At 32.6% G+C, this 20,000-nt stretch overlaps 2 protein-coding genes across 2 annotated transcripts; one reads left to right on the forward strand and one right to left on the reverse strand.

Moving 5' to 3' along the window:
• The first annotated feature begins 1,252 nt into the window (after positions 1-1,252).
• Positions 1,253-7,945, forward strand: LOC128955256 (uncharacterized membrane protein DDB_G0293934-like). The gene is made up of 6 exons (XM_054300909.1): positions 1,253-1,792; positions 1,873-2,205; positions 2,318-4,039; positions 4,118-7,207; positions 7,274-7,362; positions 7,449-7,945. Exons 1-6 carry the CDS (start codon positions 1,372-1,374, stop codon positions 7,917-7,919), a joined length of 6,126 nt encoding a protein of 2,041 aa, XP_054156884.1. The 5' UTR covers positions 1,253-1,371; the 3' UTR covers positions 7,920-7,945.
• An 8,030-nt stretch (positions 7,946-15,975) lies between these two features.
• On the reverse strand, positions 15,976-17,133 carry LOC128956174 (uncharacterized). Its single transcript, XM_054301861.1, has 2 exons — positions 17,121-17,133; positions 15,976-17,012 (listed from the first exon to the last, which is right to left on the reverse strand). The coding sequence occupies exons 1-2, from the start codon at positions 17,131-17,133 to the stop codon at positions 15,976-15,978; spliced, it is 1,050 nt and encodes a 349-aa protein (XP_054157836.1).
• Between the last annotated feature and the right edge of the window lie 2,867 nt (positions 17,134-20,000).

Below are 20,000 nucleotides of genomic sequence, written 5' to 3' on the forward strand. Positions count from 1 at the left end.
CATTGTTTGTTAAATAGTTAATGAATATAAATTTATTTAYGTAATTACTAATATTTACGTTGAAAATTTTTCAAATATAGTAAAATTTTTAAAATTATCATGTTCATTTAACAAGTTTCWCRAGTATTCAAAACCAAATTGTGGTGACAGGTTTTTTAATAAAATTTTTTTTTTAAAAATTTAAATATGTGGGGGCACACTGTTTGACACATTTATTAAATAATATATATATAATTTTTTTTTTATAAAAAAATTGGCAACACATTAGTTATGAATGGGTTTATAAAAATATATATTTATTTTTTTTAAAAAAAACTTAATTTTACCATGGTATCACAAAATAGCCAATATTAGTATATATATATATTTTAAAAAATTAAATAATTAATTAATTATTAAAAACTATTAACTAGTCGATAAGTTTATTTGTTTGTATGCGCCCATAATATATATATATATATATATATATATATAACGAGTGTATACTGTATTTTTTTTTAAAAAAATCAGTACAGTATATACAGTATAATACTGTATATTATATATTTTGTTTGTTTGTTTGTATGTATGATAAATGTGTGCAATATTTTTTTGCAAACATATGATTCATTAATAACTATTATATACACTACTATATAGGGGAATGTAATTACTATATACTATACTATACGCTATACACTACTAATACATATAAAGTAATAGTAATAATAATAATAATACTATAGTAATAATAATTGTAATATATATTTGATATGTGATAACAAAACACAAAACTAAACAAAAATCAATTGATATTATTGTTAACCGTTTTTTTTATATATATATATATTTAGTTTTCCAATAAATTTTTAATGTATTTTTTTATATATAATTATTGTATTTATTTGTAGATATTATTKGGAAAAAAATTCAATTCAACACAAAAATAGTGATATAATAAATGGCATTTCAAACAACAACAACAAAAAAATCAACGTTTAATATATAATACAGTATATAATGTAATAATAATCATAATAACAATGTGTTTATATAATACATGTGTAATAATAATATAAATAAATATATTTTTAGTTAATTTAAAAAAAAAATGATAATTTAAATGAACCCTAAAAAGTGATGCCTATTATTGTTATAAATATTATTAATATTAATGTTATTATTATTAGCACAACAATAGTAATCACATGACATAATAATAATAATATTAATAGTAATTATGTTATGATATTATTATATACCGTATAATGCATTGAGAGATCCAAGTCTTCATCAAACAAGACATCTTCAGCAACAACAACGACAACAACAGAGACATACCATTAGACAACAACAACAATACCGCCGCAGCCGCGCCTGTCCTCCGCCTCAATGTCGGCTCAAGGTATCAGCGGTACAGCCCATCATCGTTTTATCGGTGGCGGCCAGAGTAGTCCGACTGCAACGTTGCTTGCCATCAATGGTGGTCAGCCGACGACCCGGACCAAYATGGGCTTAATCGATGGTCACCATCATAGTCATCACGGCAGCAGCGGTGCTGGTGGTCATCATCATCATCATCATAACGCGGCGGCTGTAGCCGCAGTGGCCAATAAGTGCAAAGACATTTTGATGAACTCTCTAAACAACAACAACAATGTTGTGGTCAACGATAGTAACAATAATATGAGCGGTAGTGGTGGCAGTGGTGGTGGTGGTCATCATCATCATCAACACCAACATCATCAGCCACAGCAAAACGGCCACAAAAGTGGCCTTAATATCAATAATATGTTTTCGATGCCATTGAATAGTATGATTAGTTGTCTTTGAAATTATTTTCCAATTGATCCCTAATGTGTGTCCTGTTTTTTTTTTCACCGATTCATTCAGATATGCCGCCGCTTTATTTGTTTAATTCCGATCACAATCCRATGCGGACATCACAAGGGATTGGTGGTGGTGGACATCATCACCATCAGCAGCAACAACAACAACATCACAATCAGTCGTCGCCGCCAACAACAATACCGCCACTGATGTCGGCACACTCTGCCGGCGGCGGCGGTGGCAGTGGCGGCAGTACTGGGAGTCCGCATTTGACTCCGCATAAGTCGCATCCAGTTATAAATCATCACCACTTGAACAGTACGGTCCACAGAGATGGTAATACGCCGTCACCGCTCAGCCTATCGTCGATCTCAAACAATCTGAATGACGGCACAGGTATGCAAACAAACACTCCTATAGATGATTGTTGACACAAATACTTGAAGATCTTATTTGATTGATTCCAGTCCTATGTGTTTATTRTGAAAATTATTTAATATATTAACAGGAAATGCATTTTCGATGTCAAAACATTCGTCGTCGTCGTCGCGCAATTCGGACGGTCTAATATCGGGACTGAATTTTGGCCAAAACGATGGTTTCTTAAGCTATCATCAGTCGTCGCCCGCCGAAAACCCGACATCGACGCCCACCAGTTTTACGACATCATCACTGGACGGCTATCTTACTGGCGGCGGACAGGGAGGTCACAGTTCTAATCATTCGTTCGATTTGCTCGATTCGGACTCGTTTTCCGAAATGCCGAACACATTGTCACCGAATTGCCAATCGTTTGACGACAACAACAACAACAGTCATAAACATATGTCAGTGTCGGGTCCGTCACCTCAGCACAAGACAGATAGCGGCGGCAGTGGTGGCAGTAGTAGTGGCGGTTGCGGTAATGGTCCGGGACGAAARAAACGTAAAAACGGTCCGCCGGTTCGGCCCCAGTGTCCCGAATGTGGCAAAGAGTTTTCCAATCAAAGCGCACTGTCGAAGCACAAGTTGACCCATTCGGACGAACGCCGATTCGTTTGCAACCAATGCGCCAAAGCGTTCAAACGACAGGACCATCTCAACGGCCATCTATTAACGCACAGAAGCAAAAAGCCGTACGAATGCGATGTCGACGGCTGCGAGAAAACCTATTGCGACGCCCGATCGCTGAGGCGACACAAAGARAATCATCATCCGACTGGTCCGCCAAACGGTACGCCAAACCAGTTGTCGCAGACACTGGCATTCATACCGGGAATTCCGCTCAACTTTTCCACGTCGTCTAACCCGACGACGATAACAACGACGGCGTCGGCACCAACTGCTGGCTCAGTAGGACTGACGGTCAACAATAACTCGTTGAATCGCATTCAATACGCACCTCCGCCGCCGGCACCACCACGTCCTCCCGCGTCCATCATTACGCAAACCATACCTACAACTGCCACCATTCCTGCCGTACCCGATATACAATCAGCCGGCGGCGGCGGACACCAATCGGCGGCCACACAATTGCAGCGACTGGCGCTTCACAAACAGGACAATATCAACAACAACAACAACAATATTATGGCCGATAAATGGAAACACAGGGACAACAACAACAGCCAYCACTCAGCGAMCGCCGATAAGTGGAACTATACGTCGGTTATCAATAAGAATATAAATAATATGTTAAACAATGGTTCGGCTGCTGATGTCGTCAAACAACAACAACAACACATTGCCGTCAAACAAGAGTTGGCTAATAAATTGCAATCAAATACGGGTTTATTGAACGCCGCGACCGTTGCCGCCGCCGCTGCTGCCGATAGTCCCGAAAATGCATTATTGCATCAGTTGCTGACCAACGGTCAGAGTGTGGACAACAGTCAGCCACAGCCACAGACACAAAAAGTAGTACAACAACCATCGTCTCAGCAACCGTTGTATCAATTGATTCAACAGCAACAACAACAACAACAACAACAGAGTCAGCTGAACCATCAGCACTCAAAGCAACAGCAAATTGGTCACCAAAGGCATCCATCACCTCATGAACTAACCTATAGATCTCAACCATCATCGCAACAGCCATCGTCTAATGAGTCACAACAACAACAACAACAACAACAGCAACAGTTGGCCGACAGCTGGCCGTACACTATGTTCACGCATAACAAGTCTGAACCACAACAAGTGGAGTGTTCACTATGTCAGAGAAAATTCAAAAACATACCGGCGCTCAACGGTTAGTCGGATATTTAAAATTTCAATTAAACTATTTTTATAATAAACTAATTTGTTTTTTTTTTAATTGAATCAATAGGTCATATGCGACTTCACGGCGGTTACCTTAAGAATCAATCGCAAAACAACAACAACAATAGTGTACACAATGGATCAATCGGTTCCAAGAAACAAGAACAACTTCTGCAGCAGCAAAACAATAGCAAACACTCGTCAGTGGACAACAATCAGATGAATGCCAACGTTAAAGCCATACTCGATGTCATCAAAGAGAAGATATCGCGCAAACAACAAGCGGCGGCAGCAGTGGCAGCGGCGGCCAATGCTAACGGATCCACTGGTTTGGGTCCACCACCGCCTCCACCGATACAACAACAACAACAACATCACCACATTCATCATCACCAACAACAACAACAACAACAACGACAACAGTCACACATACACTCATTGCATGGACCGCCGCAACAGCAAACAATGAACAGTCCGATGGCGCCAATACTGTCGCCAATAACACCAGTAACGCCGCTAAACAGCAGCAGCAGCAGTGGTCAGGCATCGAGTTTTAACTATGACTTTCATCATAATACTGGTGGCAATGCTGCGACCGCATCCGTCAGCAACAATGGTCTAAACAATTACGACATCGGCGACGATGACTACGACGATAATCAGCAGCTAATACTACTYAAACAACAGTTGCAACAGACGGAACTGTTTCGTATGCCTACCCAACCGTCGGCGGCCACTATCACACAGAATAGGCTACTGGCGGCCCAAGAACTTCGTCAGCAGCAAAGTCGCCGACACAGCGATTCGAGTGATATAAGTAGTGCCAACAACAACAGTGTGGACAACAACAATGTTGGTCAGCAAAACAGCGCCGTAGTTACCAAACAACAACAGCTACAACAACAACAACAACAAATGTCTTACCAATCGACAGATCTATATGCGACCCAACAGTTCAATGATCTGCTTCGTCGGCGAACACAACGGACGTGTTCGGATCCCGGCTCTTCGGATCAGCCATTGATGACCATAAATACCAACTATCAGTCCACACAACAACAACATCAGCACAACAACAACAACAACAATATGTTTAACCATCAATACTATAGTCATTCGGTGCCAAATACGCCCACACTTTGTCAAAACAATTCAGCACATCATCAACAACTACAGCCACACTCGTTGCCATCGACGCCGACCGCGGCTGCGGCTCCCGTAACGTTTGTCCACTCGCCCAATCATCATCAGACTTCTGTGCCCAATACGCCCACCGACGCCAACCAACAGTTCAGTTTTATGACCGTCGCGTCGCCGATGAATCACAGTTCAGTACATTCGCAGTATTCGGCTTCGCCGTCATCAGTGGCCGCCCAATACTCGCCGAATACACCGTACAGTCCGAATCACGCGGCTGTTCAACATTTTACTTATTCAGTGCCACAACAACAACAACAGCAGCCAACACAAGCACAGACACCTGTCTATGAGGACCATCACCACCACCAGCAACAACAGCAACAGCCTATCGATGCCAATACATATGAAGATTCACAGATGTACGACGCGATCAGCGACTATACACACCATACATCCGGTGGTCCGACCGATACTACATTAACTGATGAACAGTTCAACTTTGATGACGATGAGGACGACAACAACAACAACACTAACCATATGACCACAACAAATGGCCAATACTTTACCGAAACATTACCGCAAAATCAGATGACAACAACTGTTGTTACGGCTAACATACAAATGAATGGCCAACCGATGGATCAAATGGCCATCGATTCGATTAGTCGACAACAACAAAAACAACAACAGTTTTTCGATAGCTATACGTCCGCCACCGCCGCGACCAACAATAATAATAACAACAACGCTAGTCATGACTACAATCAAATCGTGACGACAACAACACCTGTTAACTATGGCCAGACATCGGCCGACTATTGGACACAACAACAACAGTCGACAACAATGTCATCAAATATACAAATGTCGTCTCAAATGAAACAACGACAACAACAACAGCAAAGTCTACAGCATATGGAGACACAAATGATGACAATACAGCCGCCGACGATGACCTCCAGCGAACCATACATAACAACAACAACAAACCCAATAACTTCCAATACATTGTCCTCCAATCACTTGCCGACCGCTAACATAATATCACCACAATTGGCAAACAGTTCATTTAATATTAACGGTAATAGTCAACAACAACAACACCAGTCTTCGACCACCACTTTTGTTGGCCAACAACGAGCGTCTTCGCTGAACATACGCAGCAGTACTTCATCGCCGCCTAATCTGGTGGTCAACTTAGAAAAGATTGACGAATGCGAAGAGGATAACAACGCCGCTGCCGACGATGTGTTCCTAAGTCCTGTAGGTTTGGCGCCGTCGCCGAAACGATCGTTGCCGGCCACTCCTACCGGTACTATATCACCGAAACGTCTCAAACATCGACCGGAACCGCTTTACATTCCGCCGCACGTCAACACTTGTGGCTATCAGTCGCGTCTACGATCGCCGCGACTCTGGGATCCGGCAGCAGTTGTCGACACGAAAAATCTATCGCCGCCACCCTATACACCGCCGCCAATGCTATCGCCGGTACGTTCCGGTCCCGGCCTGTTCTGGCATATCATCAGCGGCAATATGACACCGAAAAGTGGTACACAAATACAGCCCAAGTTTGTCTACTCGCGGAAGAGCTCTTCCGATTACAAACCCATAGAGGAACCCATAGTACAGACACCGGTTACGGCCTACGAACCGTATCCGTTGGACAGCGAAATACCTGAGACGGATATTCAGCCGCACGTTAATATCGGACCCAGTTATCAGGCAAGGATACCGGCGTTCAACAAGAATCGTGATGAGGCCAAGTATAGGCCGGAAAAAGGTGATATCGTATGGGATCCCAAATGTGCCGAACGGTTGACCGCCGAAGATATCGAATCGTTTTTGGATCTGTCGTGTTCGGCTTGTGTTCCCGGCTCTGGCCGTAACAAAGAGTATGCCATGCATTTGCTCTATTTGAGCGATGGTGACGTTCAAGACGCTATCGTTAAGCTACTGGAGCCGAGTCCTACGATTAATGGTGGACATCCACTATCCGATTATCATTATTCAGGTATTAATACAATTAAACTGTTATCTAATTTAACTGTTTATCTAATTATTGAGTTATTTTATATAGAAAATGACATTTGGGTACCGGAAGAGATCCAATCATATCAGTGCGCACTAAACAAATGTGATAAAGACTTCTTCAGTATTGCCAAAGAGGTTAATGATCTCATTGATTGATTGATTTGTTGTCCACAAAAAGTTATTTACATAAACTCTATGTCTCTTTCTTTCATATATATTAGATTGGATCCAAATCAGTGAAACAATGCATCCAATTTTACTATATGTGGAAAAAAGTTTGTCCCGAAGAGTACCGACGGTTGCGTATTATTCGCCGCAAACGAGAACACGAAACCATTTTCTATAATTTGCGGTCAAAAGAAGCCGAAGAAACAAACAACGCTAACAACAACAACAACAATAATAATACCAATTCGACAAAAAGTGATAATGACTTTGATGTTGATAGCGATCTGACTAATGGCCCGAACGGCAACAGTGGCCAGTCGTCCGATTTTGATGACAACGTATCATCGTTTATGGACAGCGGGAATCCGAGTCCGGCCAACAGTATCGGCTCTCAGGTGACAACAACGACGACGACAACGGTAGTTGATTTTCCGTGCAAAGTGTGCGGCAAAGTGTTTAATCGGGTAAAGTCCAGGTCAGCCCATATGAAAATTCATGGCAGCGGCGCTGCCGCCAAATATTGAACGCAATGCCTATATATATATATATATATTTGTTTATTGGTTACAATTGACTTTAAAGTCAACTGTGTTTATAAATATATATATATATTAATACATAAAAATAGATTTACAAATCAACGATAAGACTATATATAAGAGAGAGAGAGAGAGAGAGAGAAAAAAAATAATGAATTGTTATATTTTGTTTGACAAATAAATATTTTTATCACTCAATTGAATTTGAGGGCTATTTTATTGGTGGCCCTCAAACTGGTGACTCTCCCCCTCCATCCCTCCCTCCCCCCATACTCTCATCTCATGTACTTTTAATTCCCATTTTAAATATACATTATATATACTGTATATATATCATCTAATATATATACTGTATATAATTAATTGTTGCCATTATTTAATTATTTACAAAAATGATAACACAATTATTTATATATATATTATAAAATATACTGATTAGGAGTTATCTATATTATTATAGGTAAAAATTATTTTGAATATAAATAATCATTATTACTATTGTATTATTATTATTATTATATACATATAATATGAGATGAGATGTTATATATATAAATATATTGAATGTTTTATCAATCAATCGATTGAAACTTACAAATATTATTATTATTATTATTATTATTACCTATTAATATAATTAATATACCTTTTACTGAAAATATAATGTATAGAAATTTTTTTTGTGTGTTTTAACACAAAATAAAAAACTAAAAACAAAATATATATTTTCTGAGAAACAAAATGTGAGATTAAAATTAATTACCATTTGTTGATGAAAAGCACTTATTTAACTGAAAAAAATATATATATTAACTATATTTCTAAACTTTATATATCTATATATATGTTGAAACTTATTAAAAAAAAAATATTTATCTATCTTTAAACTTGTTAATTATTATTATTATAATTAATAATTTTTTTTAACTAAACAATTACACATAATATTGAAGTTATATTTTTCATTTAACGCTAAAAAAATCCTATTTTACATGTTTTMTACATTATGTGTGTGAAAAACAATTAAAAATTTTGTTTTTAAAATATTTAATTAATATATATATTTTTGTTAAAAATCTCAATAATATATATATATWTATATAAATATTTTAATTTCCTTTCCATATACCTCCCGGTGTTAATACAAAACAATTWAAAAAAACTAAAAATTACTTTTAATTTTAATTTCTTATCTAATATGGAGTGCCTTTACTGTTGTTGAATGAATTGAAAGATATATATAATGTTTTTGTATTATTAAAAAATTTAAATTTTAAAAACAAAAATCTATTTCTATTTATACATACAAAACAAAAACATTAAAAAAAACTTTTATTACTAAATATTACTATTACTATATAATTGTTAATTATTATTATAAAAATTTTAACTTTTTTAATCTTAACTCTATATATATATATAAAACGGTGCTTTAATTTTGCTCTGAAATTGTTATATTTTAAATTGAAAAAAATTGTTTGTTTTAATTTTCTCTAAGTTTTTAATTATGTTTATATTTGAGATAAATAAGTGCATAAAATCTTTAAAAAATTAAATAATTGTTTCCCAAATATAGTAAAAAATGTATATTTTTGATCGGGAATATTCCTGTAAGTTTTTTTTGATCGGGAATATTATAAATGATTCATAAATAAGTGTCAAACAAAATAATAAATCAATTTTTTTTCAATRAATAAGAAAATTGATTTATAATTTATGTAAAAAAATTTGATGTAAAATATTTGATAATTGAATATTATATATATATATATATATATATTGAAAATATATATTTTTTAGTTTTAATTATGTTATTACTACTAATGTTATTTATTTTTTAAGTAATTATAATATCTGATCTCAAATCTCATATTATTATTATTATTATTATTAAAATGATAATTGTTATTTTATATTATATATATATWTGAATTTTAGAGCCCAAATTAAAAATCTTATTATTATTATTATTATTATTAAAACATTTATCATACATTACATTAACATTTCATTAATTAATTAGTTAATTATTATTATTATTATTACATTAATGTATAACTGATTCTTAAGACAATTTTGTTAATATAATTATATATTTAATTGTAATTAATTTCTATATATAATTATAATTATTAAACATTATTAATAATTTTTAAGGCCATTCAATATTGTAATGATAATWATTATTATTATTATGTATTTTATTTGAGACGAAAAAATCAACTGATTGTTTGTTGATATTATAAATGAATTAAATAATAATTAATTTTTAAAATTTAAATTAATTATGATTTAAATGATAATAAACATCAACAACAAAAAATACATCCCTCCTATCCATTGAGTCTTATATAAAAATAATACATTATTATATAATTATTCAATACATTTAATATATATATATATATATATACATACATATAAAATGTATTTTTCTATTGATAAAAAACGCAAATGTTTAACTACATTAAAAACTTATATATATATATAATTGTTTTTAAAAAAATAATGTTTAATATTATATATATATATATATATAGTTATTGTATAAAATGCAAGTAATTATTGTTGTACTTAAAAAAATTATTGATATTAATTATATTTTAAATGTATAGAAAACAAATAATATCCAACTTTTTTATTTAAACAAAAAAATGTTTATTGATTTTGTGTTTCTATTATAWATTGATTGATTGATATATGTGAAAAAGGCATTTAATTATATATTATTATTATTATTATATTATATATATATATAAAATAAATCATAAAAATATTTTTTCATTTGTTATCAATCCCATTATATAAATGTAGAGCTCATACCTAAATAAATAYAATAWATATATATATATATATATACAGTAAATATTTCATAAATGATATTTTCAAAAATTAAAATTGTTTTTAATTTTATTTTTATCAAGCTCAATAATTTAAAAATAACAAACAAACACACACACACACACATCAATTTGTTAAAATATCAAATAAATTATTTAAATAATAAAAAACAATTTATTTAAACTAATTAAAAAATTTTTTTTGTTTGTTTGATTAGAAAATTAGTTAAAATTTCAATTTTTGAAAAAATAGACAACTAGTAGACTGGTCTCAACAAAAATTAAAACATACCGGTGCTATATGACCAGCATATATATATATATATATATACCATTCCTGTATAATTGGGGAGACAATCATAAATAAATAAATAATAAAATATTTATTTGCATTTCCTATAAAAGCCATCATTTAATTTSAAYGAATAATTAGGTTAACTATAAAAAGTTGATTAAATTTTTACATTAAATATATATATATATATATATTATTTGAAACTTTTTTAAATGCAATGTTAATAATAATAATAATTAACAGACAATTATAACCACAACAACAGYAAAATATAAGATGAAATCTTAYTTAACATTGCTATAACTGTGCTAATGATAATAATGGTTGGCCATCGACAGTGCCTACAATTAGTTGATGATAGCTTATCATCGCAACAGTCAGCACCGGTAGCTGCYGCTGCCGATGATAGTATTGTAGTCATACGTTTGGACGATAGTATGAATCGTATACTCTATGATCTATTTATGGCTGTTTTCGTCAACAAAACTGATACCAATTCGGCGGGTGRCGACCATATGRTCGAACTGCCCGTCCAGACAGTGGTCGAACTCTACCGAAACTATACACAGGAACAGATCGATTCGGTACGGGTAGAGCTCGAAAAGTTGGACACCCGTTTCGATGTGGTACGGCAGCGGGTCAATGGACTGGAGGAACGATTYTATGTGGCCAACATCGAGTACGCGGTGGCCAAAAATTTATCMGAATATGAACAACAGTTTATAGCKATTGGCGAACAATTGTTGACCATTCAGAAGTTGGTCATCAAATTTACTGAGAACGTTTGACAACAACAACAACACGACGTCGTCAATAATCGGCAGTAAACGGACGGCCCGTAAATCGTTGTTTTCATCGATATTTGATCGCTTGTCGGCCCTGTTTTTGGGCGTWCCCTACAATCCGACATGGCAATCCAACAAAACAGCGAACCACTMCTTCCGGCCAACCAATTGAACAAATTGGTTACACTTATGCGGGCCATGCAATCGATTRGAAATGTGTCCGCTGGTGCTGACCATAAAACMCGAACCGATRTTAGCAAACTGCAAACACTCAACCGATTGCAGTCCATTCAGGAACTCAACCGACTGGCCAATCAGCGCCAGTAYCTGAACTCCAATCAAATCATGAATCCCTATCGATATGAAGCCGTACTGAATTTAGTCAAACTGGTCGGTACGGCCAGCGGCCAGAATCAGCTGTTGTCGCTCATCAGACTGTTTACGGCACCGCAGGCTGTTTCAAGAGTACGCGAAACCAATAATCTGAGTCAAGAAAAACTAAGACAAYTGATGAAAGCCATCGAAGAACAGGAAAATCGTCGCCGACAAGAACTGGAGAGACAACGCCATAAAGATATACTGCAGGAACTGTTGAGGAATCAGGAAAGACAACAACAACAGATCAATAGTCTGATCCGATTAATTGAATCGCAAAACAACAACAAACATAATAATAATAATAATGGAAACACTAATGATATTACCGGTAATAATGTCTTCAATGGTTACGTTAGGCCGACCACCACTCAGAGGTAGAGTTTGTATTGCATTTTTCAYGGCTTATTTAATAAACTTTTTTTGCGCCTMCCAGTCCATTGACCACTGATGCCAATCAAAATCCAGTTATGGCTAAACTAAAAGAACAGAGACGACAGCTAAACAATTTGCTGAAGACATTGGGATCAGATTTTCCCAGTCCTAACAACAACAACAACATCAATATCCAGCCAAACAACCAAATCAATAGACTACCGGCGCCTACAATGAGCGTACAGCCACCATATGCACCACTACCACCATCAKCGGCCAGTTCGTCRGCAAACTTCGGTCAAACACAACAAATGTTCGGCGATATACTGAAATCGATAGCACCGATGATGGGTATGCTGTCCCAGTCGGGTCTGGTATCGCCAAATCAATCATTGCTGGTTCAGTCATCACTGTCCCAATTACTTAATCAACCGAAAATACAGACCCGAATACAATACGATTCGTATAAATCAATGGCCAGAAAATTCATAGACCTATTGGGCTCTATGTTAAACATCAACTAATTTATTATTATTATTATTATTAAAAAAACAAAATATTTATTTTYTTTTYTTGTATTATATCTCTTGTTTAACCAAATACCACATACCGTCCGAACTAAGAACTAATCGATCACTAGTTGATCCACTTGTTGTCGTGTCGTTGTTGTTAACTCTTGATGATTGGCATAAACTTCTTCTTGTCTATCATTATCTTTGCCATCAATTGATGATTCTCTACTACCGGTAGTACTATTATTCACTACTAGATTGTAGTCATTGTCCTCATCATCATCATTGGTGGACAAAATTTTTGTTATCGTTGTCTTTAATTTGGTCGCCGATGATCTATTGGTACTACTATTCCTCACTATATCACTAAAATCTTTATTATTGTTGTTGTCGTTGTCGTCTAATTGATTCAATAGATGATTGATTTCTCTCATTTCGTTACGTCTATCCCGAGTATAACCATTTTTACCGAAAACCGTTCGGCTATTGTTACCGAAAAAATTCAACTTTTCCTTCCGATTGKTTATCAATGATTTSATTATTGACTTGTCATTGATGGCCGAATTTTTCTTTGTTGTTTTCCGACCAACATATTTGTCTGMCRCCGTTGTTGTTGTCTGACACTCGACCGAATTGGTCAGAAGCGGTGGTCGCTGGCATCGATCGCACCGGTAGTTAGGCTTAGCGATATGAATCTGTTTGTGAACAGTTAGATAACTTTGTGTGGCAAACGTATTGCGGCATCCATTGTAATCGCATCGGTATTTCAATAGTTGGYGRTTGTTGGTCGGTATCRCCGCTGGTAACCGCTGGCGTTTGTGCGMCAAGTTTATGGTCTCTAAATTCGCGGATATTGTCAAACTTTTGGCCACAATAATGACAAACTGTTTTGKAATCGCCGCCGAGACTTTTGTTTCATTTTGTGGCCAATTTTCTGCGACGATGTCGACGACGACGGACCAGTTATCTGTTTGACCCAATAGTCGACACCATCAGCACTGATGGTGTCGTCGTCATCATTGTTAGTCAATTGATCTATACATTGGTTATCARTGTCCTCATCAACAATATCTTCACTACTATTGTCTTCATTATCGTTAACTTCTTCTACTTCTACTTCTTCTTCTCTATAATCAACTCGTCGTCTCTTTCGTTGTTTGCCATCAATTAATAAGTAGTYATCRKTTGTTTGACAGCCAATTGATACCAAKTKATCGGTGATCTTAACAGCTATKGATTGCTCTTCTTCTTCTTCTTCTTGTTCTTCTGTTTCTTCTTCTTCTGTCACTAAATAGTGGATCCAAATAATGATATMAAAACCACAGAAAAAAAYAAAACTAAGACATRACTTACCGATTGTCTTATAAGATGAAGGAGTAGTCAAACGTATCAAACATTTRGTATCATTGAACTGCTCTAAGATACCGATCTCTCGGACAATCGATCGGCAAACTGGTCGCTGACATCGTCAYCAWCGGCGGCGGCGGTGTAGTCAAYAAACTGTCGATATTTGCTGACCAACAGCCGATATCTGACCAAATCGGTGGCCAATTGATTGGTCTGTCGYCTCAATTGTSTTATCAATKCAAACAACTGTTGTCTGGTCTTCAGCGACGACAACGACGACGACGAGTGATAGTCAGTGACCGACAAATGCATTGAATTTTAKTTTTGTTAAAAAATTTTATTATTTATTGGATTTTATTTTAATCATTAAAAACAAATTAAAAACAAATATATAATTTATTTGACTCCAAAAAAATATACTAAAAAAAAATAGGATTCAATTGAAAACATTTTTTTTTTTTTTAAAATAAATTTATGACAAAACATATGATATGTTTAATAATAATAATATTCAATAATTTACAATAAATAATGTTTTTKTTTGTGTGTGTGTGTATTATAATTGAATTATAATTGAATTRTAATTKAATTATAATWGAAATGTAATTTAATTRTAATTRAATTGTAATTRAATAGTGTTTTTAATTTATACAATAATWTKTTTTTATATGAATTATATTAACATTGGTTAACAAAACAATTATTTTAATTTTWTTTTTWTTCCATATATTAATMTATATATATATATWTTAATTAAATTTCTATTTAAATATATTTGTTCAAAAATAATTATTATTTTTAACTAATTTGAGATATTTAAGTAATGCATATTAAATGGGTATTATTATTAATTAAATWTTTAWATATATAATAATTTTTATAATATATATATAATAAATATTAACGGTATAACTAATTACAGTAACTATAATATAAACATCTTATATAGATTAATTAATTATTTAATTTTTTAATTAATTAATTATTATATTATATTGTTTGATTTATGCAACAAACTTGCAAAAAAATTAATATATTAATAGATATATTATTATTATTATTATTATATATATATATTTTAGTCGTTAATACCTAATCTAACTTTTAGTGTCATTTTAGGCTTYACTCGACTATTATTATTATTATTATTATTATTATTATTATTTCTATTACTCTTAGACTTACTTTTTCTTTKMTTTGATTTCAATTTACTGGATCTCTTGTCTACCATCGCTGATGATGACGATGTCTTGACATTACTAATCATTTTCTGATTATTATTATTATTATTATTATTGATTTTTATTATAGTATTTCTATTTCTCTTAATTTTTGAATTTGTATTCAGAATATTCTGATTCTGAGAAAATTCTTCATTAAATGAATTCATGTTATTATTGCTTAGATTATTATAGTTTAGATATATATCTGAATATTCATTATTATTATTATTATCATKATTATTGCCATTGAATTTAATTACTTTCGATAAGACAACAGTTGGCACACATTTCAAGTGCCGTATACGTCGGTAAAGTAAATGATCCCGTTTTCGTGTCGTCGCCGACTATTATCATTACTATCSATCCAAAGTGACCGWTCGTCGCACTCGATCGGACAGCCGTACAGTTCAATAACATTGCGACGATTTTCCCKCAGAAACGGTTCAAATATTTCCCGATCCAAACGATTTAGCCGGTGATTACATTCATTATAACCGCCCAAATACAGTATSACTCGCCGACCGTTWCCRCCGATAAACGATTTGCTGGTAAAACTATCCGAACCGAGTCGGTTGTCCTCTAAGTGTATGCGTACCGTATGGTTGGCCGACTGGCGAAATGCAAACGCATAGGAACTGATAGTCGATAGGCGATTGTGTTGTAGCTGTAGGTGCCGTAGTTCGGACAGACCATAGAAAGCATACGAATTCACAGTTTCCAGYCGTTGTCTGTCCGCGTAGTTATGAAAGCTAACTGTGCGAACATCCGARTACTGGTTAAACGCTTTGCCCGGTATAGACGTATAGCCGCTGGTCATCACTTCCAGCGATCGCATGGCTGTCAAACTGTTTAGGGCTCTGAATGTCTGACGTTTGGCTGTCGGATCATCGGACAGATTGGTAGCATTGATCCACACGTGCCGTACATACGGTTCCGATCCGCTAAATGCCTGGCGAGCTATGTGTCTGAGTCCCGTACACTGGCGTATGTATATGTTTGTAAAACCCAGTCCTCCCAGTGAGTTGGCCTCCAATTCGGTGATCGCCGWATTGGAYAAATATAGCCAATTAAACTGTCGATCCCGGGCGTCGGCTATACTGGCGGCCACCCTATTGAACGTATGGCTAACATTGAAATGTTGATCACCAGCACAGGTAATAACAGGTGTCTGACAATCATAGGAGATGTTATCTGATTTGTTGTWATTTTTATGACAATTATTATTACGATTATTATTATCTACAGGACCTGTATGGCAGTAACACGGTTTCAATAGATCATATGATGGACAGGTAGTCGATATTGAATTAGTATGCAATAGAAATACTGATAATAATAGCGATATAATGATATTTGCTGTAAAATTAAAATTTTTTAGATTATATATATATATATCATAATTATTAAACACAATAATTATAATACTATACTTACATAACAAATTCATAACTAATTAAAAAATATTTTTTTATATATATATAAATAATRWTTTAATAATAGAAAATAAATTTTATTTTCTCAACAACAAAAAAAAACAATTTTGGATTTCTCATATCAAACTATAACATAYAKACACTGTTCAGCACTGGTAGGTATACTGAACTAAACACATAGAGAATCTGTATTATTATTATTATTATTTTGTTTGTGTGACTAACTATTATTAAACAGAATATTCTTGATTTTTGTCTGTCTGTCTATCTATATGTTTAAGTGCATCACTGGACTAACCCATCCAAGCAATTCAAACAACAATAATATTGACTTACCGTTTATATTATATATATATATATATATATATATATATATATATATATTATATTTATCAATAAAGCTGTCAAATACAGATATATATATATTGATAAATAAACATTTTATGTTTGTTAGTACATCATAGTACTGTATATATATATATATTTATTTAAATACCTATTGATTATCATATTGGTTATCATCATCATCATCTATTGTTATGTTTTTATCTTTAAGGCATATCATTTCTGATAAAATATAATATMATATAATGTATATATATATATATATATAAGGACTAAAACATTKATTTTATGTTTTTTGTTAAKATATATATAAAAGTAAAGTTAATGCTAAGTGAAAAAGTATAAGATTACTAAACAAATAATWTTTTTYSWGATATATCAATAAATATTATGTAAATATTATATTTAAATTAATTTTATTATTGAATATATATATATTCTGTATTCAAGATTTACGGTTTATTTTTCTAATTAGTGTCTATCATATRTGTATATAATATTTWTTWATTTTTTATATATAAAAGTTATAAATAAAAAAAATATYATAATAAATACATAATTTAATATAATATATAAATATATATAAAGTTATATAATTTAAATATCAAATAAGTTGTTTATTTTATCAATAAATCATTGATATGAGTTATTAAACTTATTTATTAAATTATTAAGTTGTTTAGTTATTAAATAATGTTTAAATTTTATAATTTTATTTATTGAAATCAAATACTAATTACCGGTAAATAAGATTTTAGTCTAATTATAGTCAACTTTATTGATCAATAATCTAATTACAAAACACAAAAAATTTACATTAAATAAAATATGATTAAAAAATTAATTTCAGTAATTTTCAATAGTGTTTTTGTGAACTTTTCACGAACTCCTGAAAGGAGTACGTACTGAATTCTATATGTCCTTCCGTCTGTCTGTCTGTCTGTCTTTCCTTCCGCATTTGATTGAAAATTGAAATTTTGACTTCAGATTTGGATTAGGCATCAAAAATAAGATATAGGGGATCAGCATTAAAATTCTGATATCTCTTCGGGAACATAAAGAAAATGGCGGCCAAAGTTAAAAAAAATTTAGATAAAAATTTTTAAGTATAGATTTGAATAAAGCATCAAAAACAAGCAAAGGAATTAGCMTTAAAATTTTTATATCTCTTTGGGAACAAAGGGAAAATGACGGTCAAAGTACAAAAAAAATGAAAAAAATATAAGTATAAATTTTAATAAAGCTTCAAAAATAAGATATAGTGATTGGTATAAAAAATTTAATATCTTTAAAAACGTATATAAAATGGCGGCCAAAGTACAAAAATTTTAAAAATAATATTTAATTCTTGGATTGGAAAATAAGTTATATGAAATTAGCAAACAATTTTTTATATCTTAAATAAAAGAAAAAATGAAGATGAGTTAATACTCTTTAAATTTAAGTTATATTTATAGTAAATATAATAATTTATTTTAGGTATTTGATACTCTATACGAATTGATTGAGTTTATTTATTTATTTTGAATCATTTAATACCCCAAATTACTAAAGTTGAGTTTATTCTTTGATACTGAGTGATTTGATACCCCACTTGACTATAGTTGAATTTATTTTGTCGTATTTAATCAATTTTTAATTTGGATTAGGAGTTCGTATGGAAATGCTTTCTAGCATTCTCAACTGGTTATTTATCTAATTATTAATATAAATTCTAATTTTATCAAATTTAATTTTAATATTATTATTAATAATTAATAAAATGGAACAATATTTTTGAATAATAAGTTTTATTTTTTTAAATTTAAAAAATTAGTACATATTTTTTTACAAATTTCATTTAATTTAAAAATTATAAAAAATATATAATTAAACTTAAATTTCTAACTATAAAAATAACATAATTATTAATTCAAAGAAAAAWAATTGTTATAATATTTTATTACATTTTTTTTGGGGCAATTAATTAGRCAATTGGATTAAAATAAATTTAAAAAAAATTCAGTGAATAAAACATAGTTATTAATTAAATGTTATACAACAAAAAAAATTAAAAYATAATTTTTAATYAATAAAATAATTCAATTARTWATTATTTATTATTAGGCRACACAATTAAAGTTAGACAACAAAAATTTAGTGCCKWTTTTGGTGGCGTCCACTTCACAACCCTGTTGTGTCTRTAATRGTTTTAATTAATTTTTTTTTTAAATTAATAAATTGTATTTTACAAAAACAACAAAAATCATAATTTAAAAAAAATAATAATAAATATATTTAAAGTAATAAACTTTATTACAAGAGAGAGAGAGAGAGAGAGAGAGAGAGAGAGAGAGAGAGAGAGAGAGAGAGAGAGAGAGAGAGAGAGAGAGAGAGAGAGAGAGAGAGAGAGAGAGAGAGAGAGAGACATAGAGAGAGACATAGAGAGAGACATAGAGAGAGAGAGAGAGAGAGAGAGAGAGAGAGAGAGAGAGAGAGAGAGACATAGAGAGAGACATAGAGAGAGAGACATAGAGAGAGAGAGAGAGAGAGAGAG

The sequence above is a fragment of the Oppia nitens genome, unplaced genomic scaffold (assembly GCF_028296485.1).
Source record: "Oppia nitens isolate AA-2021 unplaced genomic scaffold, nextdenovo-longstitch-racon4-pilon3 scaffold12_pilon_pilon_pilon, whole genome shotgun sequence".
Classification (NCBI taxonomy): domain Eukaryota; kingdom Metazoa; phylum Arthropoda; class Arachnida; order Sarcoptiformes; family Oppiidae; genus Oppia; species Oppia nitens.